General features: G+C 41.3%; 1 protein-coding gene across 1 annotated transcript in view; it reads right to left on the reverse strand.

Annotated features, from left to right (window-relative positions):
• The window catches only part of gria1a (glutamate receptor, ionotropic, AMPA 1a), a 69,233-nt gene that overhangs the window by 39,108 nt on the left and 5,666 nt on the right, over positions 1–24,459 (reverse strand). Inside the window, 7 exon segments of the mRNA XM_042418159.1 lie at positions 1,383–1,490; positions 1,645–1,749; positions 2,716–2,883; positions 3,590–3,748; positions 6,407–6,460; positions 9,591–9,775; positions 13,512–13,751. Coding sequence (XP_042274093.1) covers positions 1,383–1,490; positions 1,645–1,749; positions 2,716–2,883; positions 3,590–3,748; positions 6,407–6,460; positions 9,591–9,775; positions 13,512–13,751 — 1,019 coding nt within the window.

A 24,459-nucleotide genomic window follows, 5' to 3' on the forward strand; every position in this document is an offset into this window, starting at 1 on the left:
AATTAGCCATTTTTTACTTCTAGCCCTTCGTTATCAAGTTAAATCAGGTATAACTAAACTGTGTGGGCCATGTAGCTCCTTTTTAATTACCTGATTCAATTATATTAGTGTTAATGTTGGAGTCTATGTAGACACTATTGCAGCCATTTTGACACCGATTTGTTGACATTTAAGCATTTTTTTAGAGATGTAGTAGCAGAAATTCCCTATATTTCAATTACAGCTAGGGGGCTGACAGGTCTTGTATTTACAGCCTGTGTAATATAACATGAATGCAGCATTACCAAGTGATGCTACAAGGTCCCTGATAGAAGGCTTTCTTCTTTAAAAGAAGATTGCTCATGCTTTTTCCTGGTATTCTACATTGTCTCTTAGCTCCATCACCCCCACTATGCCTTTATCTGGTGAGCGGTGAATTTCTCTGAAGGGAATCACGTAGTCGGAATTCTTTACCCCATTAACCCTCACAGTGGAGATCAGCGGCACACACTGCCTTGCTTGACCTGAAGGCTGCGGCGGAATGGCTTAAATCAGCTAGTGTGTTTTTCCACACACTTCATCCATATATTGGATAGCCATATCTCTGGCTCAGTCCAACAATATTACACTGGCTGCAGTGATGGTCAGAGATAAAAGACACTTGAAAAATACACCAGATGTACAAAAAGAACAGGCGCTGGGCTCCAGGCGTCTTCAGACATGAAATATACTCTCTGATATTAAATTTTCAACATGATGCGGACACTGAGAACATCCTGTACCTGCAAAGATATACTACCATCTTTATTATTCTCTACTGTACTGTATATCAGACAGGTATTGCCAGCCATGTTCTTGACTCTCAAGAGAAAGTCATGATGACCTGGCTGCCATAAGAGTTGGTCAGATTTCAGTTCTATTCTCAAACTCAACCTACTTGACTGACACCAGTACAGTATAGCTTTTTCCATACTGATGACTTCAAACCTGCATGTTTTATCTTCACGTCTCTTGACATGAAATATGAGGTTGTGTTGTCCTTGTGTGCCCTTTTAAATGTACAATAAATATGTACTATATTGAGTATGGAAGTCATCAATATGTCAACAAGCCAGTGGCACCCCAGACAAAATTCTACACCTGTATTGTGCTTGCCAGGTGAAGTGATTCTGATTTTGATTCTGAGCAGGCAGCAGTCTGACGGAGAAAGGTTTGCGGAATAGATTTGGGGAAGGGAAGGAAGAGAGGCAGATACAATCACAGATGTCTGCTGAATTCATTTAGGGGGCTGAACTTTTAGGAACTCTATCATAAAAGAAAATGAAAAATATTACCCTGTCTTTCTCTGTCTCGCTCTCTCCCATCACACCCCGCCTCAACCTCTCTATTTTACACAGACTCACCAAGATAGTGGTAACTATGTAAGTTCGGTTCTGCAGGCTGTAGGGAGTGATGTTGCAGTTCATGCTGGCGGTGGTCACATACTTCTCATCCTCATTCCAGTAGCCGACCTATAACAAGGAGGATGAGTCACAACCCGGATCTTTCTTTTGAAAACTATTAAAGAATCAAAAATGAGCTACGGGGTTATTCCAATAATGGCGTTGCAGAAATAACCAAAAATTGGTCCTTGAGCAAAAATACATATCTTAAATACAGGCTTACCTTCTTTGGTCCAGATGGGGCCAGTTCCATGACGCTAACGGTGTAGTTGGTTCTGCGGCCTTTCTCGTTGAACTGAATATGACCAGTCAATCCATCTATACGGACCTGTAATGGAGTCACAGACAATGAATAAGTAACTCTGACTTGCCTGGCAGATGGGTAAATAATGGCTGCTGTGAAGCATGATATTCATAGAGGATATTTTCTCCATTTCTGTGCGCTGGCAGCAAGCATTTGCATGTCGCTTACATACGATGCATGTTAAGCATAGCTCCCATGTGTTTGTATAGTATTCATTTGTGAAAGTCCACAGTGCCTGCTTCCCCGCGGAGGTGAATGACAGACGGTGTGCGTGTATGTGTACAGTGCAGTGTGTTTGTCTTGGCTGTGTGATGGAGTTAATTGAGCGAACACAGCTTCAATCTCCAGTCTATCCACAGGCAGATGGCTAGATTGACTCTGAGAAGGCCTCTGCACAGCCACTATGCAGACAGAGCCTCAGGCTGCACACACACACACACACACACATACACTCACATGCAATTACACGGATGCCCACAAACATGGTGCATTTATTATACCTTTAATCAATGTAAATAATAATAAAAAATAAAAGAGCAAGACTTTTAATTGTCTTTTTAATTGGCAACTGTATTTTTTCTTAGTTTTCTTTGTTCCTCGATATACATGGTTTTTCACACATGCATGAGTGTGTCTATGTGTGCATGAGATCAAGAAGTCTCACAGCCAGTCCAGCATTTCCATTTCGTTGCCAAATATTACATTTCTAAACTCAATTGCTGATGTCATATTCCATGATGATCACGGCTGAGTGTTACTGCCTGCAGGTTTTGTTTACTAGCCACGATGTCACATTTGATACTGGAGAGCGCTCCTACGACTTAATGTGAACTTTACACGACAGAATGAGACCTAATTTGTTCAGCCAGCCCCAACTCAGGAGTTGTTAGCCAATGTGCCACTCAAGAATTTGCGCAAGTGCATGCACGTGCTTATGTATGTACATTTGTGTGTGTGTGCATTCGAGTGTTTCGGTCTGTGTGCGCAGACCTGCTGCAAGGCTCGCTGGATATCTATGCCCTGTCCCCAGGGAGCTGGTGGGTTGGCAAGACACTCTCCAGCGTTGCCCCTGCGAGAAATGTCTATCCTCTGTCTCCTTAAATTCTGGAAGGCCGTGGACATGACCTTCACCCCGTCATATGTTAGAGCGCCTGTGTACTGCAAAGAGAGAGCAGACTATTTAAACAAAAGCAAGCACAGTCATAAAAAATGATCAAGTTCTGAAGAGTGGCAGGACAGCAGTGGGAGAATAAACTGTAAAAAGATTTTCTAAGAATTCCACAATTCTGCAAAAGTTTGCTTAACTACACTTCAAAACATCACATATATTTGTGGAATTCTCAAGGTTTGATTTTCCTTGTTAAGCTTTTCACCCAACTACATAATTTCGATTACTTCAATTCTAAGTAAATTTCAGTGTAAATACATTTCTTGGTATTACAATCAGTCCTCCATCTCAGCTAGTTGGACAGCTGTTATGGATAAAAATCCATTATCATTTGATAGTAGAAATTCCAGATCTGAATTACCAAACTCAGATAGGATCTGTCCAACAAATTTAATAGAAAACCTTTCATAACTGTTTTGCAATATGCTGCTGACAATCACAAACAAACTAGAGGGTACAGGGGAAATAACACCCTTCATGGCTGAAGTAATCCTAACTCCACACAGAGAATCAGTTATCAAATCTCCTGAGAAAGCTGATTATCATGATTTAGTTTACATTACTTTGAACATGACAGAAAAACTCCTAGTAAATCCAATGATACTTTACGACTCCTTGCGTAATCACTTTAAAGACAGAAAAAGGAAACTAATAGAGGGAGAAGAGAAAAAGATCAGAGGAGCAGAGAATAAATACTTTGAGTCCACTCTTGGGCACTTTGGAATCTTTATTGTCAAACTCCAACCACTGCTGGACGACACGGCTGACGCTGGGGTCCGAGTTGTTGACAAGCTGGAAGCCAGTGATGTTCGCCCCACCTTTCCTCAGGTCTGTCAAGTCAATGTCCAAGAAGCCCTGAGACAGGAAGTGGACAGGCAGAAGATGAGACACACAGGCAGGAAAAGAAATAGGACCCTGTAGCCATGTGAATTCTGAAAACTCATCTGTGATGGGAACGACAGTAGTCTAGACCAGTGGTTCCCAAACTTGGGACTCCCAACCTTTTATTTTTTCTTATGATCCCTTCAAACAAATCAATTTCTACTTGCAACGCCTCATTATAGGTTATGCCTCAGAGTGGACATGAGCAGTGAGAAGTTCCAAACAGTGATTATTTCTTCATAGACTGTTTCATTTAAAGGGCTTTCAGGGGCCTGGAGAGTACCAGTATTTCCCATAAAAACTGCAAAAATTAGAAAAAGTTAACATAATTTTGTAGGACAGAAATCTGTTTTTTTTCTTCTTATCCATTTAATCATCTTGGGATCCCTTGGGGGATGCGCTAGATGATGGGAAAAAAAAACATTTCTGCTGCACCAAATAATGTTTGTTTTTCAGACTTCTCCTTAGCCTTTTTACTTACCTCTAAAAATCATTCATACAGAACAAAAGACAAATAAAAATGAATTTGGTTGAACTGGTTTGAACTGGTTGACATATGCAAATGGATGAGGGTTCGCAACTAAGCATTACTTTATTTCAAGGGGACACAAGCCGAAACCGTTGGGAACCAGCGGTCTAGTGAGCTGCATTAGAGGGTAATTTTGTAGAATGCACTACATTGAAGTAACTGTTTTAACTCTATCAACGGTTCAAGGGTTAATTGCATAATGAAAATGACAAATCCTTCTTTTTCACTTAGAGAGGTTACCCCAATTGAGCAGATTCCATCCCAGTCTTTCCTGAGGGACAAGAGTAGTGAGAAAGAAAATAGAAAACCTAATTTCATGGTGGGCAAAGTCCGGAGCTAATCTCTGATAGACTGAGTCCTCATAGCCTACTGTTAACAATGGAAGAATCAAAACCTTATAGGCTACTGTGAACAATGCCAGCGATGCCTCAGGCAGAGCAGAATGGAGAAAGAAGTGATTTAATGTAATGGTATCTCCTACTTGCATTTTTTTTTCTCTGACTATCATGTGGAGAAGGCTGTTTTTCAGAGAGGGAGAAAGGCGAGAGAGAGAGAGAGAGAGAATGAGAGGCAGTCTCTCAGCAGGCTGCCTGTCAATGTGGAGAGAGAAGATGCAGAGAAGTGGGACTGGGTGGTAGTAATGACAGAGCAGGAGAGGGGGAGAGAAGATTTGTCTGTTTCTGTGATTTGTCTAAGATTTAAGAGCAGAGTTTTGACTGATGAGAAGAGAAGGTGCCTCTACGGATTGTCTCTTGCTCGCCAGGCATCTGTCATACAACTTTCTACCGTTTGTTTTTCTTTCTTCTCTGCTCTGATGTTATTTGTTTCATGTCATTTGAAGCTTCAGCTCTGTCTTGGCCATATGTCTCTCTGAAACCCTCACTTGTTTACTTTCTCTGATGTTCATATCTGTACCTATATCCCATATCCTTACAGGCAAACACACACGACTGGCTGTGGAGTAGCTTAAAGTTCAAATTATTCCGCGCCCTTCTGTTTCTTTGTGGAAGGTTGGCATGGCGACAGGTACAAAATGAAGGCTAGCGCAAGCTTTAGGAGACAAATGGAAGCGGATCTCACCACCATCTCCCTAATGTACCTGCGTGTGTTGCCAGGTGTCCATATTTCTCAGCTGAACAGACAGAATTGTATCTTTTTTTCTGCTCCATGTATGAGCTAATGCAGTGCAGTGAGCTGAATAGGTTACTATAGAAACTAGCCTTCACTAAAACTGGACATCCAACAGATATTTTAACCGCATTTGAATATTCATTCAAAATTCTCTCTTTTCTTTATCATTCAATGCTCTGTTTTTCAGATAAACACTAACACATACAGCTGTACACAAGTAAGTAAATTAGGAAAATTCTAAAAAGGTGCAAGGACACAGAAAAAGTAATTTTTGTGCAAACCTTTTTATGGACCCATTATAAATGACTGTGGCCACTTTGCATATCAGCTGCTATTACCGTCCAGGCCTTATCATTTAAAATTAAATCTGGCAAACTGGCCAGACAAGAAAGATTGAGCCAATCTAAAACTCCAGCAGTGAGAAATTGTTCAAGCCAGCAGCTGCATATTAATGCTGTTATTACTAAGGCGTCTGTTGATGTCAATTTTCTCTTCATTTGGTTGCATTTAGTGAGCCTGTACAGTGCTGTAGGGGTCTTCATACCATTTGCACAGAGAAAATGGCAGGAGACAAAGAGAGCTAATGGATATAAGCTTGCATATATTGACTGCTTGACCTTTTTTCTGTCACCGTCAGACTGCACAGACAGTCACAGGTTCCCCTCTTGTGCTTTACTGTAAGTCTACTACTGTGCTGCTGTTACAGTGTGCCTGCAGGTTTGACAGTGTAGCGGAATAATATATGATGTAGCTGAAGAGGATAATGGCATGAAAAGACATAGAAGACATATAACCACTAGTTTCAGGCAACATTATCAGGCACATGCAAGTCTATTAAACTAGTGATAAAGTAAGTCTGGAATCCTGTTAAGAGCCACATTTAATAGCAATGTAAAGTCCATCGAAAATCTCAGAAAGCGTGTAGAGATTCAAATGAATAAAGAAGCACTGATATAACGACGACTGCTTACCAGGTTAGCCAGGATGTAGTGGTAGCTCTTTGCATTCTTGCCTTGTTCTACAATCTGGAGGACAAGGACAGAGGAGAAATAGGGAATAAAAGGTGTGACACAACAGCAGAAGGTTAATCTGTGTGTGTGTGTGTGTGTACAACTGAGAGAGCGAGGAGAGGGTTTTGACAGTGTCACAGCAGTATACCTACAACAAGGTACTTGACCCTGTACTAGACAGACAAGAAACCAGAGCAATGGGACTTAACATTGAAATCCAACTTCATAAAAAGATTAGCTTTTATCTATGTGTAAAGAGCCAACATAGCAAGAGATTACCAACTCTATTAAATATAACCACAGATAAGGCAAATCACACTTGAAAATATTAAGGAATTATAATATTTAGAACAAAATAAAGAAGTAGAGGTAGTAGAAATGGATGAATACATTAATTGAACTCTTTAAGTGAAGGAAACTGCACTAAACATATTCCACTTAATGCTTTTACCTGTCATATGAATTGCAATCATTCATCAATTTGTCAATGTAATACTGTATATTGTACTATATCTCCTTCCTTCCGCCACCTCCTCTTTCTCCTGTTTCCAATATTGTTCCCCTGAGAGCTATGGTTTGATCTTTGATCTAATATTTAAATAACTTCCCTGGAACTTCATCGTGATCTGACAATATCATCAAATAATGCAGTCTGTCAGTGCTGAACTGTGCACAGTCCCCTCTCCCATGCCTACACCTCATTTCTCTCCTGCCTGCGCTGCCGTCATTCTCTTCACGGCAGGCGTCACAGGTCAGCCGAGCGCCGACAGTCAGGGCGGTTTGAGCAACACAGTGAGAGGTGTGTAGTGTGGTGCCAGCATTGGTTTATTCATAAAAGAAATGGACACGTTGGACACCACTTTGACTGACATTTAAATGGGGCGTCAGATGAAACAAAAACAACCCCCTGCCCTCCCTGTTTGGAGTCTTGCTTGCTGGTGGCCCTCAAGGGAACTGTCTTGTTTCCAATGCCTAAATAAAGAGCCTGTTATACTGTACAACCAAAACGTGTCATCACAGCATACTGGGCAGTCACATAAAATAAGGCTGAGTGGGCAGCACTAATTTAAAGCCATGCATCGTCCAATTAATTGCCCTAGCACGGTGGATAAGCAGCTCATTTCTCTGTCTTTGCTCAAGCACTGTGCATGACCTCACACATTTTTCACTCCTCTTTCTCTCTCTGAGCATTTTCCCTTGTGTATACTTCAGGGAGTGTACTCATTTGTTTGCATGTTATGTGTGTGTGTGTCTAATGATGCTGTATGTCATGACAGAAGGTGGCATTTGTTATTAATGGTGACCCCAGCACAAGGCGGGCCCTACGGCCTAGCCTCGGGCACGGAAAAACAAGAGGGAAGGAGGATAGGCACACACTAGCGCTGACACCGATTCACCCCACACCGGGGGAAAAGATACATTACTGCCACGGTGGATCGTCAAATGGGAATGTTTTGGAGCCTTTTTAATTATACATGCAGATTTGAAGTGTCATTCAGAGTTCAGCCCCAAGAGAACGGGTCACTTTTTGTCTCTCTGTAGGAAAACACACTCTGAAATATTTTAACGCTCTCCAAGGAGATTACATCAATGTTCAGCTAATACGAAAAGCTACACTTCAGATACTGCCAGTGACATTATCATAAGAGAATCAGTGTACTGTATGAGACGAATGAGATGAACACAGGAGTGAGTTTAAAGGGTAAAAGAGGCAGAGGTGTGGTGTGTGCGCGCGTTGTGCATGTGTGTGTGTGTGTTCGCCATTGTTTGGGTGCACCGTGGAGGCAGGGAGCAGATGTGGGTGATTGATGGTGGCCATCTGAATGGAGAACTTCTCAGGCTCAGCTCCTGTAAACTGGTGAGAACTGATGCAATAACCTTAACTTCAGACACCAGGCCATCAATAACATTCACACTGAGCAGCAATAGTCTCCACATACGGATGGGGGCTGTGTGTGTTTGTGTGTACACATGGTGCATTTATGTACATCATTTAAGTACAGTAAGTGCTTTTTTTTTTCTTATAAAAAAAACAATGTCCTGAAACTGAATATCTATTAAAATCTGACTGAAAAATCATAAATCATACAAGTGACGTCTACAATCAAAATAAAACAAAAATAACAAATGTGTGGCTATTTTTCTGCCTATATGCATAAACTGGTTCCAGTGTGACTGTCATTCATTGACTGCTGATTAAGTTACTGTCGCTTCAGCCGTTCACTTTTCTGTTCTTGCGCAGCACATATGCAATTTACAAAGATAACAGTAGATTAACCACTCAAAATTTTTTATAATTAAAAACATAACACCGAGTCCTTAATTTCAGAAAGAATCAGACAATAAGCAGCAGAAATGATAGCTGTCACAAGCGGATTTTATCAGTTTTTGCTACCTAGCTGATTGAGCAACGTTAGCTTCATTGAGTTGGTTAAAAACTCTACCTCCAGCTGACTTTTTAATGTTTGACGGACTACTTTGAAACAAGGACCTCATAAAAGCGTCTTATAAGTGCACTTACATAGCTACATACATTATATCATGCTGACAGACAAGGCTGAGGCAAAAAATCTGAATCCTCATCAATGGATGATCCAGGTATAGGACATGGAAATAACTCTAGAAACAGCTTTGTTGTTAGTTGGTTCTAGCGCTGTAAGTATGAATTAGGAAAAAGAGAACGGTCATTTGCGATGCCAAGATCCTTTTCTTTTCAACAGCACAGGGGTGAGTGATGCTGTGCTGATACTGTCACAGGATCACGCTGTGTTATTTATCTCTCTTGTCCTTGATGCACTGGAGACTAAACACCACAGCAGACCACCGACCATTTTCCATTTATATCACCTCTCTGCTCTTCCTGCCTGTCCACTTTTCTTCATCCAGTTAAAATCTGAAATGTGTGTCTTTTAAATTTTGCTCAAAGTCCTTCCTGCAGGCTAATCACTCAAATTATAAAAAGCCTTGTATGTGTCCAAAAGGAAAATTAACTGATCAAGTAAAAATTGTATTATTTAGAGCAACAATATAACACACAGTGTTGTATTGTGTTCTGAGGTTGCACGCTTTAAGCTGAAATTGCTTTATGGATCGAAACATTACATAATGCTCTATCATAGCAAAAACCAAAAAAGAAGCTCTTTACCTTTTTAAGGATGCCAGTAAGCCTCTCGGTCTCACAATCGATAATAATCTGGCCCTCCTTCCTCTTGTCCAAATCCTGGAACACTTTCAAGAAGGAGGCCTCCGTCATGGTCTCCACATTAACCGAGGTCACCAGCCAGTTCCGCTCTGCTGCTGTGTCCAGAACCTTCTGCAGCACTGACAGGCCTAGAAAAACATGTGGACAGAGGAAAATGTTCTGACTGAAGTTGGGAAAGGGAAACTCATGGGCATTTATAGCAAAATTTCTGCAAAGAAGCTTAAGATGAATTAAGTGATGAATGACTGGTTGGTATTCATCTACTGAGAGCAATCCGTGAGTGTCTATATTTTATTAGGCAGCACGAGACATAAATTATGGGCAGGATAATCTTATCCTGTGTAGTTACATTATTAGCTACAAGATAAATTAGAAACAACTTGGGAACAAAACAGAAGCCGTGCAGAAAACCAAACTGCTCCTGATAAGCATATCCATCAGAATCTCCCCTGTAGCTTCAGTGATAAGTGTAATGAGTGGGACAGTCCATTAAGCACTCTGACACATACAGGTGTGCTTTTCCAGCTCGTACAGCGCCAAGCTAAATAATCACCACTTTCACACTAACAAATAATCAGCCCCATGCATCATAGAAGACGACACGCTCACAGCTAGGTTTATGTCCTCCAAGCACCAATTACAGGTGGCGCTACTCAATTGCACTGTCACAGATACACTGCTGAGACACTTAAGCATCATAAAGAGGCAGAGCAGCCAATGAGCTAAGGGCTCATGCTAAGACAGGAAATAAAAGGCGATTAGAGAACACATTGATCTTGAGCTCTGATTTACAATCTGACTCACTGTTCTACTCCTTTGCTGCTGGCAGTAGACCAATCAGATTCCTCTCGAGTTGGCAGCCACAGTTGTTCCACAGAGTAAATAAAGTAATTTCACCCGCAGCAGACTGGCAGCCATTACCCAAATGATTTAAAGCAATTACAAAATTTAGAAATGTAAACTAATACATGATGTAGCTGTATTTGTTTTTCCTCTAGTAAGCTGGCAAACACAGAATATGTTTTGCATATCCTCCATGCTTGTTTGTTCGTGTTCGTGCAGGCATTTTGTGCATATTGAGCAAATGTATAAATGACTTATCCACAACAACAGTAACACAGGCCCTGTCAAAGAAGAATGAAGAATGTAGTCACAGCTTCTGAAGGATGATTGCTCTGCCTTATTTGAATGCATACCAGCTGCTCTCCAGGCAATTCACGCTGCCTATTTGACACCAGGTCATTAAGAAATAAAAAGATGGATGGTGTTTCACCTCCATATATAACCATTATACAGTACATGCAAATAAGTACGACAACCAGAAAAAAATGTGAGGATGTTAGATAGAAATGATACACAGGTGTTGGTAAACCTTATACTGAAAAGTATTACTGTAAAAGTACATGTATGGTACCTTTCATGGTGTCTCTTTCCATTCACTGCTCATAAGTGAATAATTGGAGTTATTGTAGTCACATTGAACAGTAACTGTGAAACTGATGATAGGCATGGGAGCACAGGAGGTAGTTAATCATGGCCGTGAATAAGGCCAGTGGGTCCAGAGGAGAAAGGACAGCTGTTCTTGAGTGGAGCTGCTAGTGCTGATGTCAGTGAAAGGTTTCAGCACCATGGACAGCACCAAGCAGTTTACCCAGCAGTTTGCTTTGATTTCTCATTCCTTAATTCTTTTTTCCCCTCCTTTTAATCATCTTCCTTTTTCTTTACATCTCTATATGTTTATTTATTTGTTAATCAACATCTACTAGTATGCATGAACATATATAAAAAAATGTTCGAACACTTGGGGCAGCGGTCAAGATAGGCTAAAATTAGTGTTTGAATCTCATTAACGCTTGGTGTTGAAAATGTTCTGTACTGATGTATTACAGAGAGACCTGGAGTCAACTTTCCTTCAGCGTTATTAGTGTGGCTTATCTCATCATATCTTCCATCTATTTTTCATTCCTCCCCTGCTTTTTCCCTCGCTTCTTTTTTTTTGTCTCACAGTGTTTGCATTGAATATTCTCTTGCCTTTTTAAATGTAGCTGTGCGGCTAATGCACCCCTATAAATCAGAGCCAGCCTGACAGGGAGGCTTGTAGGACCAGCCAAGGTAAAAATGGTCCTCCAAAGGCATCCTGGAAGAGAATAATATCATAATGGAATCTGGCTGTCATAAGCACCCCTTCTGGCCAGAGGGAACACACAGAGACCCGGGCACCAGGCAATCGAGAGTAGAAAATAACACTTTGGGAAACCATTTCCTGAATATTGTTTATGATAGGTTTAATGGGCTATCAAATTTGTTTTCCTGTTCTTGGCTTTTGAAAATGAAAACAAGAAGCATTTTTATTAGCAGATGCTGCGCAGTAAGACAGCAAGACAGATGTCTGAGATGTTAGGAAAGTGATAATGTATGTGGTACATTTGTATGTTCTCTCCCTCAGATAATAGATTGAAACAGGTTGAAAAATGATTATTAAAACTACATGTCTAATATAAATATATTAGACTAGAGATTCAAAAACTGTTCATGGGCAATACCACCAACCTGTGTTTAAAAAAACGTAAGATGCTTTGATGAAATATTTGAAAGAAGCACATGCACGCACACACACATACCAGACAAATTTCTCACAACTGAAAATGATTTTTCTTAAAGGCTTAAAATAACCCTGTAGGAAGGGTGACTGCAGCGTAGTATCCAGGCAACAGAGGACTACTGATATGGATTTCACTGGCTCCATCCCACCACTCAGTCATACAGGGGTGACCCAGCACACACACATACACACACACACACACACAAAATACCCAACAGTTTGTGAGTGGATAATGAAGGGATCACAGGAGATTAAAAAAATCTGTGGGACATGTGTGGCGCTGCAGCCATCATGCATCAATGGGGCCAGAGACCGCTGTGAAATCTCCCCTGTCACTGCTCAACAGTGTGCTTTGCAGAGTGACACGATGGCATCTGTCTTTTAAAGCTGACTTGAGCCTGTTTATTTGTCTCACACAAGTCAGAAACATGAGGAGATAAAAGTTGCAGTAAGCCCACACTCTGTATGAATAACAAATTTACTTGTGCAAAAAGCTCAACAGTATGCATGCATTTGGGCACGCACACAAAATACACCCTTCATCGTCACGCTCCAAAACACACAACACCTGGGACAGATGGCACGGCATTATGGGAAGGGTATAGCTGATTGGCTAGCGAGGAGAGAAAGAGAAGGAAGCAGGCGGCTGACAGGTGTGCTGCTTTATTTCTGTGTGTGTGGAGTGTGAGGTGTTTAAATTGTATGCTACAGCACCTTTTTTTTTTTTTTTTTTTTTTACTGGCAAAGAAACTGTTGCAACACAGGTTATTGCTGGGGACAGCTCAATGAAAAGCTTAATCTTTTGTTCCATTGTGTGATTTATCTGCTAGTCAGTGCAGGTCAATGTTTCTTTTCTGTGTTCTCTGTCTGTACAAAGACGGTGGCCTAAAATAAATGTTCTGGTGGCTGCTCATTGCTACACAATGGCTACGATTGACCCCATTGCTGTCGCCATGGCAATATGAAGACGACTAATGATAGTTGGTTTAACAACTGATACTGCCTCTCACTGTCTTCACTGCAAATGTGTGGTGGAACAGCACATTTTTATAAATATTAAGAAATCCTATGTATTCAAAGATATTGCATTTAAGTATGTGTTTATAATGAATAATTCATTGAAAACCTTTATTTGAAATATTTTAGATTAACCTACAGTACATATATACTCCATGTGTCTTATCCTATATTCTATTATTATATACTGAAAATAACAATAATACAATATGATGTATGAAATCAAAGGCTAAATAGATTCTCACCTGAGTCAGAACTGTACATGTAGACAAACTTGGTCCATCCGTAGTGTTCGATCACTCCCACCAGAGCATCCTGGAGCTCAGGCCTCAGCTGGATGACAAACTGGTTGGCCGTCTCAATTGGGAAGGACGGTGTGACGAAGCAGACGTGCAACGCTCCGCAGAAGGACATGAGCATGTTGACTGTCTTCCTGTCATACAAGCCAATGATGGCATACACACCTTTGGAGAACTGGGAGCAAACTGCCAGGAAGAAAAGAGAAAAGAAGGAACATAAAAAACAGATCAAGTTAAATAGATTAAAGATTATGGAATATTGGTATTACACATGAAAAAAGCCCCTTAGAGGCCCACACACTAATAGATAGTGATCCATTGTGTCATTTATCGGCTAGTCAGTGCAGGTCAATGTTTCTTTCTGTGGGGGTCGCCCTGGTGGCCTACGGCACCAACCATGAACCACAACTTCCCTGCTTTCTTTCTGTGTTCTCTACTTGTACAAAGACAGTGATCCAGATTATAATACAATGAACACTACCATGATTTTAGGCACCGTATGCTACTGCACACTAATGTAAGTGAAAACACCTTTCTTGTAGCAATAAAAATATATTAAGAATTGTAGGATTTCCAAAACTGAGCATTTGTTTCATGGATTGAACAGCAGACCAGCAGTCTGTAATAAAATATGCAATAAAAAATGTTGATCTAACTCTATTTTCTCTTATGTGACCTGTACATTCTATGTATATTTGTAACATTTTTGCTTATACCTACTACATGTTTGTACTTCTACCTAAATTATGTCCTACAAATTTCCTCATGTATGAGTGAAGAGGTTGTACTGAATAGACCCGTTTCAAAACAGACAATATGATTTTTCATAGCAGCAAAGCATCTTATTATGGTAACATTAATGACAGCACTCTTTTAGTTAGGTGTCACACTGAGCTGTGACAATAGACCAGCATGAACAATACCAGAGCTCTGAAACGGATGCAGCTGAATGGAATGCAGCTGCAATTAATTTCAGTAGAAACACCGGTACTTTTCCTACTGTGACATGTCAAAATGTCTGCCATGGAAAAGCCTAGTGAGTTCTAATTGGACTGGTTTTTTATCATGTTTTCTTTTTTTTTATTGTTGTCCTTCACCGATGTGAAGAAGCTTCACTGTTTTACAAAATATCTCTGATGTTTAAAAAGGAGATTATCAGTTATCAGTCATCACATAGAGCTTATGACCTTTCAGTTGAAAACAGCTTTTAATAGCCTTGTCCAATCAACTCTGTATCACGTTTATGCAAAGATGGCCAGTTTGTCCATCTGTATACCACCAGTCTGTTTGCTTTCAGTGAGAGGTGGAGGAGGTGAAGGCAGATTAGGAGCGGAGAGGTTAATCAATGCATCCCCAGGGTTCCATTGACATTTTACTGGCAGCAGGAGGCAGTTTCCATCTCTCATTTTCTTTTCTCCTTCAGTCTCTTTATTCCTCTTTCTCCCATTGTCTGTCTGTCACTCTGACTTCTTTCACACCCTCTAATATCTTAAAATAGCTAATTTATGTTCACAGTCCTCTCATTGGTGGGTATATCCTCGCCATGCCTTCAGCATGGCATGCTATCTTTGCACACGCAGGTCTGGCCTGGGCTATTTTCTGCTGTGGCGATGGGTGGGCCTTACTTATCTCAGTATTTACCAAACAGATTGAAGTTGCTGCCTGTCCCCGCGCGAGGGCCAGCTCGCTGCTTGGAGCTGAGGGAAAGACAGTGAGGATGGCCCGTACCCAAAACGCCTAACCTGTCGCAGACCTGCACCCGCCAGGCAGGCACGTGTGTGTGTGTGTGTTTGCGTGTGTGTGACGGAGATAGAGGGAGAGCAAGGAAGGGGGAGAGAGAAAGAGAGAAATTCAGCGGTATCACATGAAAATACGTGCGCACACACACATGAAAACACACACATATGCAGCCTCTAGTGCTCCAAAAGCCTGGTGAGTCACCCTACTTAAAGCAAGCCCTGAAATAGACATTTTGCGCCTCGCCACACTGACTCAGTAACAGAACTATCTTTCCTTCATGGTCTGCACACGCTCTTGCTAGTAAATGGACACTCTCTCAGCTATTGCTTTCCACTACCACACATTATTTTTCCCCTTACAATTTTCTAGGGCCAATTTTAACGGTGGCCTCCATGTTCTGCCTGGATAAAAGGTAATGAGAGCTTGTTTGACTTTTTGTGCAGTGTCCTATTACTCTGCCCTACAGCAGGTTACCATGTTTCTCTGAATATGAGTCATTTGTTATACCTACAGTATGTCTGTCTGACAAAAAAAAAAATACATGCAGCCATGTGGCACGGACCTCCTGCTCCGAGCTGGCAAGAGAAGCATGTGCTCGTCTAATTCGACACGGGCATGATGCAGAACATTAATGTAACTCAGCAGTTTCGTTCAGATAACAGTATAGAGGAGCGGCGTATTGAGTGTGTTTGTGTGTGAGCGGCTTGTTAGCACTGCTCCACATGTGTAATGACATTGGAGGCAGGGCTGAAAGACCTAAAGTGATCTTGAAGACCCCAGCAACACCTGTCCACCCTGGCACTCCGTGTCTCCTCACCACAGTTACAGCTGCCATGGTGGCAGGACTAATGTTGCCCAGGCAACGGTCTGTTCCTCTGGCAGGGGTTACAGTAGCTCAGAGCTGCTAAAAGACTTTTGGAAAATGGAGAGGGAATTGTGAGTGTTTGGACATTTAATCATAATTAGGTTTCCCCTCAAGGAATTAGTGAATTTGCAAAACCGACTTTGCTTTACAAAATCTGTGGATAATTTCTGAAATAATGGAAGATTTGCAGCACGCTCCCACTGCACCACATTTGTATTTACACTCAAAACAAACCATAATAACTTCCACAAGTCAACAAAATATCAGCACTTGCATACAAATGCAGGAAAGCAGACAAGAACTGACTTGAAATTTTCACCCTTTCTAAACTTTTACTATGAATGAACAACAAGTTGATTTGCATTTGGTGTGGCCAAAGAGTATAGGGCCGCAGGAAAAGGGAGAAAAAACTCAAATCCGAACGGGATTGACACTCGCACAACAGGAGGAGCTGTCAGAAACAACTCACGCAGCTACTGTCTTCCCTGTTCTCTGTTTCCTGTGCCCTGCAGCTGTTCCTCTGCTTAGCATGAGCCAAATATCAAATGACAGAAGTGTCTGTGCTGGCTGCTCAAAGAGGGCATGTTTGTGACAGTTGTTCCTGCATCTGAATTTGCAGATGATGAGAGGGCTGCTTGAGGGGTGGTAGGCAAGACTGCATCGTTCTTACTGGCTATGAATCTTTAAAACCCAGTCCAACTTTGTGTTTGTGATTGCAGATTACTGGTTCACTCTAAAATGTAGTTTGGGTTTGATTTGATGGCTATAAAATATGACAATAAACAGCCTTAAATTTTAAATTTTGATGGATAAAAGGTATGAAGGGCCCATTTTTCAGTCTGACAGTAACCTTATCATTATTTGATGGATGTTAAGGGATTAAATAAAGCAACATCATCCACAAGGAAAATAAAATCAAATTGTTTTAAATGCTTGTTTCGGGGCGAACCTGCAAAATCAAAGTGAGTCAATTTAATTGATCAATATTTCAATACAGGTCAATATTTGCCAGATATATTGGAACAATTATGTGTCAGTCAAAGGTCTCAAGGTGCCCTTGATGCTCCACCGGAGCTGCTCACTAAACTGTGTATCAGTGAGTGGTATTATAGAGCTGCTCCTTTGTGTGGCTGTGTGATTCTTTTTCCAATAATGCATCGCTTGATATGTCAAAAAAATCAATATAGTTGAATTGAAATGTACCGAGTGCAGTCACAAAACAATTTCTCTTTTTTTGTTTGGGAGGAGCTACAACCAGGTTTGCAAGAATCAATATAAAGAAGGTCTTTTGAGCGCAGCGCCTAATGCATTCACACTGAAAACCCAGTAAAACGCATGTACTCTGGACACATGGGTTTACTGCGACCACGTACAAACCACAACTTCCCATAAGGACATTACATACATCAAACAGTGTGCCTCCACAAACACACACAGAAGTAACGCAGGGTTTCTACTATTTTCTTCCCCTGGGAGATGCATACTATTGTGCTGTGCCCCATTAAGGTCAGAAAAGAGGGAATTTCACAGCAGAAGGAAGCTGGGTTCAGCTGGAGGGAGCGTACTGATTGGAGGGTTCTTGTTCAGCCAACCATAAAGGTCTTTTTTTAATAGAGCCCCTCTACTGAAGACTGACATGTCAGGAGACTCCACAAAATAGGACATCTGATTAGGATGCTCAAACTAACAACTAAGTATATGCAATTTTCTTTTCTGTGTGTTTTTTACTGTGAAACGCCAACAAAATCTGTTTACTGATTGTATAAACTGATGTCTTTTTCCTTTGGGCGTCGATAAACAAAGACCGTGGAATGGAACAGTGAGCAGCTAAATCCAGCTCAGCTTTCTTCCACCTAAGCATAACCCTGGCAGATTGAGTCACACACAACCTTCATATAGTGAGCTTAGATCCTACTACTACACCCGGGTTTATGTTGTCCACCCAATGTCACCTTTACACCACGAGACCACAGCTTTCAAATCTGTTCTCTTTTTCAGTCAAAAATGGGACCAAACAAGAAAAACAAGGACACAAAAGACATTTATATATATTTCTTTACATTATTAATATGATCACAATCATCAACTTTATATTGCTGTATTATACTGTAAAGGTGAATACATTACTCTGTTGATTAATTATATTTCATTACAGTGCATGTGATGTAAAATGGTTCATGGACTTTGGTCACAAATCTAACAGCACAAAATGATTTCCATCAGTGTGCTGCCAAACAAACCTGCACACGGATGACTGTACCAACCAGTGCCGGTGTAAAATCATATTGATGAAGTACCTTTTCCATATTTTGTCTAAGGTATCCGTTTGAAAGATGAGAGGGATGACAGGAGCAGAGAGGTTCCTGTCACATCATCCAGTAATATACACCACCTCCACAAGGGTGAAGGGTCACTCAATCAACCACAGAGCACTTTGAGGGGAGAAAAACACACCTGACACCAGACACTGGAAGACGCACACAATCATCCTCCACTCAGCCACCCATGGCTAATAACTGTCAGATGATGTGTGTAATAAAAACAGGGAGCATGTTGTGGTCCCTCTGGTCCCATCCATCTTCCAGAGAGCTAATCAGCTATGTTAATGAAAGGTCTAACGAAAGAAGTTGATACCCGACTCACACACATGCATCCAGATCTTGCTTGAACGCTAAGGGTGAACACACTCGCTTCACCCATCAAACACCCCACCCTCATCCCTTCCTTACCACCCCTCTTAATAAAAAAAAGGTCTCCATGATTCTGACAAGCAAGCATCTCACACACACAGCTTGTGCTTGTGAAGAATCCCTCAGGTGATGGGGTGGGAGGGGGGTGAGCCCTCCAACATAGCATGACTCACACAGTGCAATCAATCTCCTTCTGTGAAGAGGACAGGGACTCACGGGACCGAAACACAGCACCAACGTGAATCTGCGTGAATGTCTCTCCAGACGTGAGTGGGTAGGAGGGTTTTACTGTGAGCAGTTTTCTCTGGGATCTCCTGCAAACGACTTGAAATCTATCCCAGAGAAAATGATTCATACCAACATTCTGCGTCCAGTCATAATATGTCAACACACTGCAAGGACATTATTTCATCCATGTGTAAACTGTAATATTGAGTCGAGAAATGCTAAACAGGTTTTTGAGGTTTTTAGTAGGGGTTGGGCTTTGCCTCACTACCTTCCCACCTCTCTAGAGTACCTATATGCCCCCCTGGAGTGCTGCGCTCCGGAGAGGAGTGCTCGCTGTTCCCTGGTATAAACAGCTTTAGCTCCTCAAGCTCATGGGAGATTTACTGCCTTTGCAAGAGCAATAAAACAGTGTTCATGTTGTTGCTGTTCCCAGTGTGTGTGTGTGGCAAAAGAGAGGGACAAGAACAGAGAAAGAGAAAGAAAAGGCAGAAGAGAAAAAGTAATAGGTGAGTCAATGAAGCAAAGGAGAAAATCAGGACGAAAATAGAGAAGACACTAAACTCTTGAGCTTCCACCTCTGGGAATAGTGCGATCAGAGCAAGCTGACCAGCCAAACGCTTCTTAGATTAATGTGTGGGAGCGTTGGATACTCATGAGAGATTACATTAGTTCAAATGGGGGTAATGGAAGGGTAATAAGGATGAGCCAAAAAGCAAGCGTGTCTTGAAAATGTAGGTGAGGGCAAACAGAAGGCAAAGCTGTTTGCTGGAGAGGAGAAGAAACAGAAGCATTAGCATCTGTGAGAGGAGATGATAGGGAGACTGCGGCGAACAAAGAGAACAGATGCCAGCCTAGCAGTGGGAAATACATGGACCACACGGTGAAATCTAGATTTCTCCTATTTGCTCTAAGTAATAAAACAATGGCACTGCATCGCCTCATTAAATGGGTAATCGAGGGTGTGAGAGCACTCCCCTCAGCTCCGAACATCTCTCTCCCTTCCTGCGTGTCGCTCTCTAACCTTCTCATGCTAGGCCATTGTCTCTCCTCCTTGCTGTTTCTCACCACGTTTCCAATCTGGTTTGCTGCAGAGCCTTGCCGCCTGCTGAATAAATGCTTACCTGGGCAGCGGGTCAGAAACCCAGCCCAGACCAACTCCTGTCAGGGGGTATGGAAACTCCAATTATCTCCTTAACAATTATCCCTTCACAATTATCTCCCCATCTGCGTATCAGTGTCGACAGGTGCAGAGGGACGGTCCCGATCACACACTCATTTCTCTGACAGAAGAAGTGATGGAGGTGGATGTGCGGAGCAAGAAGAGGCAAACACACAACCTGCATGCTAATTCATTAGGAGCTGCTATATAAATTAACAATTGTCCTGCACAAATTCCAGCTGAGCCGCTGGGAAATGAAGTGTTTCGCTGTAGACCTGAACAGAATCCACGAGCAGCCAGAAAATGAATGCATTCAATGCAGCCAGCATTCATTTTCTTACAACTAGCTAGAGCTGCAAGTAAAGGTAATTATTTTCATTGCTATTTAGTCTGTTGATTACTTTTGTGATTAATTGATGAACCCGTAAATCAATCTGATGTAAGAGGGTACTGAAAAATTTCCATTACAATTCCCCATAGCCCAAGATGAGGTCTTCAAATACCTTGTTTTCCTTAACTAACAGTGAAAGACCCAAAGATACTCAATCTGAAATTACATAAACCACAGAAAAGCAGCAAATGCTCTCAGTTGAGAATCTGGAACCAGATAAATACATTTTTACTTGATAAATGAGTAAGGATTATTCAGTTATTGTTTTTGATTAATATTCTGCCCATCGACTAATTGATGTATCAACTTACTGTTTCAGCACTGCAATATCATCTACTTAAGAACAAATTGGCAGCAATGCAGTACTATGCACTCATGGATAACGCCTGGATTAAATCCTGTATCTCTGTATATGTAATTGATTATCATGATATTGATATACTGTGTATAATAAATTCTTTGGAAAATAAATTGAGAAATAGATAAAATTACCAGACAAGAATGTCTGAGTTTTGTTAATCAAGTGATTTAAATACTTGACAAATCATTGATGTAAAAATTGACAGTTTGCAAACAATGATTGTACAGTCATAACTTAGCAACTGTAACCACATTGCAGCAGGCCTATAAAGGTTTCTTGGGGGTGTAATAAGAGCAATAAAGAGTTTGGAGAGTGGTGTTTTTCTTTTAACCATTCAAAAACAAAAATACATGAGTAAAAGTGTAAAGAATAGATTAAATTGTGTCTATCTGCTTCAATGTAAGCTGCAAACATTATGGCTTGGCATGTCTGGCTAACTAGCTTACTATCTACAGTAGTAATGCTAATGTAACATCACTTCCAAAGCTAAGCAGCGTATCATTAGCTAACGACACCGTTTTGTGGGGTTACAGGCTGTATTAAAAAAAGTATGTAGCCATACGGTGCATATTTAGGACCCTTCTACAAGGGCCTCATTTCATAATCAGTCAGCTGGACAGGGAGTTTTTAACCAACCCATGAAGTCAAGAATAATTAGCTAGCTAGCTAAAATAAAAATCGGCAGTTATGATTTCAGCCACCAGACCTATCTGTCTGAAGTCAAAAGGATATATTTTGTTTAAATACGTGAGAATGGAAAGCTTGACAGGCATAGCAACAGTAAAAACGGGCTTAGCAAATGGTCGATTATATACAAATTCAATATTACTATGTAGTAGCCATGATAGTCCTCACTGATTTGTAACATTAGCGACTTAAGTCTAATACACTCAGATATATTGTATTGCACACCTGTAACACCTTGTTATTCTCTTTTTCCTTGTTTGCTGCTACAACCTTTCCACAACTGTTGCAGGTCTGGTGTCATGGAAAGGCAGTCATTTAGTAAAGTGAGCATATGCACGGCTGTGCAGATAACAGCAGTCTTGTGCTGTAACTGTGAAAGCAGTTGCACTATGTCACACTGTTTAATATGTTTGGAGGCTTTGTTCCTCATTAAGTACACAGAAGCTCCTGAGATGTACTGTATGACAAAAGAGGGACTCCGCTTCTGTCTTTGCTGCAAAAACATGACAGCTGCCATCATCCGGCGCTCCCTCCACCCTGCAGCACAAATCCTGGTCCTCATCCCCGAACACTTTGTTTTCTAATTGCCAGCCCAACACGTCTCAGCTCAGACCTCCACGTCCCTGCTGCCATTACCTCCAGAGACGACAGATTTGTTTTAAATACTTGGTGAGCTTGTTTGAATACATAGAAGGATTCAGAGCAGGCTTAGAGAGACAAAGAGGAAAACAAATGGAAACAGAGTGGACGCAGCCATTTGTAATGCGTGTGTATTTAGGGGCTAAATGTGAAGTGTATGTGTGATAATGACTGGTAATGCCATCACAGCAGAATGCTCATGCCTCAAGGCACCGCATGGTCATTGAGGTTACTTTTATGGGGCAACTGGCTCTTAGACAATGGTCATATCGAGCCTGTCCTCCCAAGAAAAACAACACTATTGGTTGTAAATTCAGTCGCCAACAACAATATATAGTTACGTTTGAGTGACAGACGGCCGTAGTAATTGTGACCCGGGTAAGTGGTGCAGTTCAGATGACATTGATGTAAGGTGACTTCCTTATTAGGAGGAGGCTGGTTGGGTGGATAGCTAGATAGTTATATGGCAAAAAAATGCAAAAAATGGCCTTTGCTGCAGGAGACTGCTGTTCGCTTCTCGGTTCCAACTGCAAGTTGAGACGATTTTTTCAAGTTTTGAAGATTTTTTAAAAAGATTGTTGTGGTGTTTACTTTTGCCATGACGATGAAGGTTGCCTAACTTTAAGAAAGCACTACCCATGTTTTAAGTGATCATTTTAACCCGAACCATGATCTTTCTTTAAAACCACCTAACCAAGTGTTGCCTAAACCTCACCAGACCTTAACCACAGCATTGTTAAATCATAAAACAATTAGTTTTTAACAGTGAGTTATAATGGCTTTGGAGAGCAGCAAATTACGCTCCAATGGGTTGTCCTGAAAATGCTCGCATGGGTCGTTCTAGAGTGCATGGTACAAACGACCAGTGTGGTCCTATTTGGAGGACTAATTGGTCAAATCAGACGGTGAGGGGGACTGAATGACAGGTTGCTTATTTTCTCCTTCCTAACCATTTCTCTCTTCCTTCACACCTACCCCAGTAACACATTCCCTCTACCTTTCTTTTGCCAAGCAACAAAAGTAGACACAACACACAGAAACAATTTCTATCCCTCTTTTGCTCCACACTCTATCACCCCGCTGCTTGGGGAACAGTTTTGGCTGATCTACATTGATTGCTATGGGCCATTCTCTATCCCTGGCGCTACGGAGCAAAAAAAATCCAAGCCTTCTCATTCATCAGACTAGCACCTGCCAGACTCTAGCCCAAGAGAACAACCGTCAGTTTCTGTTCTTTCTTTTTTTTTTTTTTCTCCGCCATTGTTTCCTCCTCGACAAATAACTGTCATGTTGTTCCCACTCAGGAGGGAACAGTGATCTGCTACTCGTCCGCCTTTTTCAATATCACACCGAACACTCAGTAATACCTCTGAACATGCATGCACTGTGGACGTCAGTCACCATAGCTATACCTCAATGACTTACACAGTAGCTACACAATAAAATACAACACCCCAGAGCTTAACTGACACCAGCCACCGGGTCTAAAATTGCAGCTTAACCTCCACCCCCCCCCACCCTCTCCGTCTTTACACTCACGTCCCAGCGGAGATTCTCATTTCTGGGGTGTTGTTTGCCCCTGGAGGGTGGACGGAGTGGCGCAAAAAGGGTGTAGAGAAAGAAATATTTAAATAAAGGTCTTCAAGGTGCAGACATTTCTTTGTCGGTTTCTCCCGGCAGATCCTAAACAGTATTTTTCAGCATTACAGTTCTAAACAGTGTGAGTTGAGTTAAATTTTCTTTTTTTTTTCTGTGGGGTTATTATTACATATTTATGCTTATAACTCCATGGAGTGATCGCTTTGGATGTGCTGCATTGAATAATACATTAAATGCATCTGCTCAGGCTCTGTCTCTTGTTAACTATTGTGTGTGTGCAAGTGTGTGACCACTGAATTTCCTTCTCAAATGCTCACACACATTTCTTTTTAGTAGTCAGAACAAGACACTACACTGATGAAGAAGACTTCAGCCAGCTGAAGGTTGCACCTGACCCACAAGAGAAAACATTCCATGATTATTACCATCTTTTCATGCATGTTAGAGGATAATTCTTGTTTAGTACATTTCAAGTGTGATTTGCGATCATTTCTATCAATAACATTGTACTCACTAAAGTAAATGTGAGATCTGA

Source organism: Thunnus maccoyii, chromosome 8, assembly GCF_910596095.1.
Source record: "Thunnus maccoyii chromosome 8, fThuMac1.1, whole genome shotgun sequence".
In the NCBI taxonomy this organism is placed as follows: Eukaryota; Metazoa; Chordata; class Actinopteri; order Scombriformes; family Scombridae; genus Thunnus; species Thunnus maccoyii.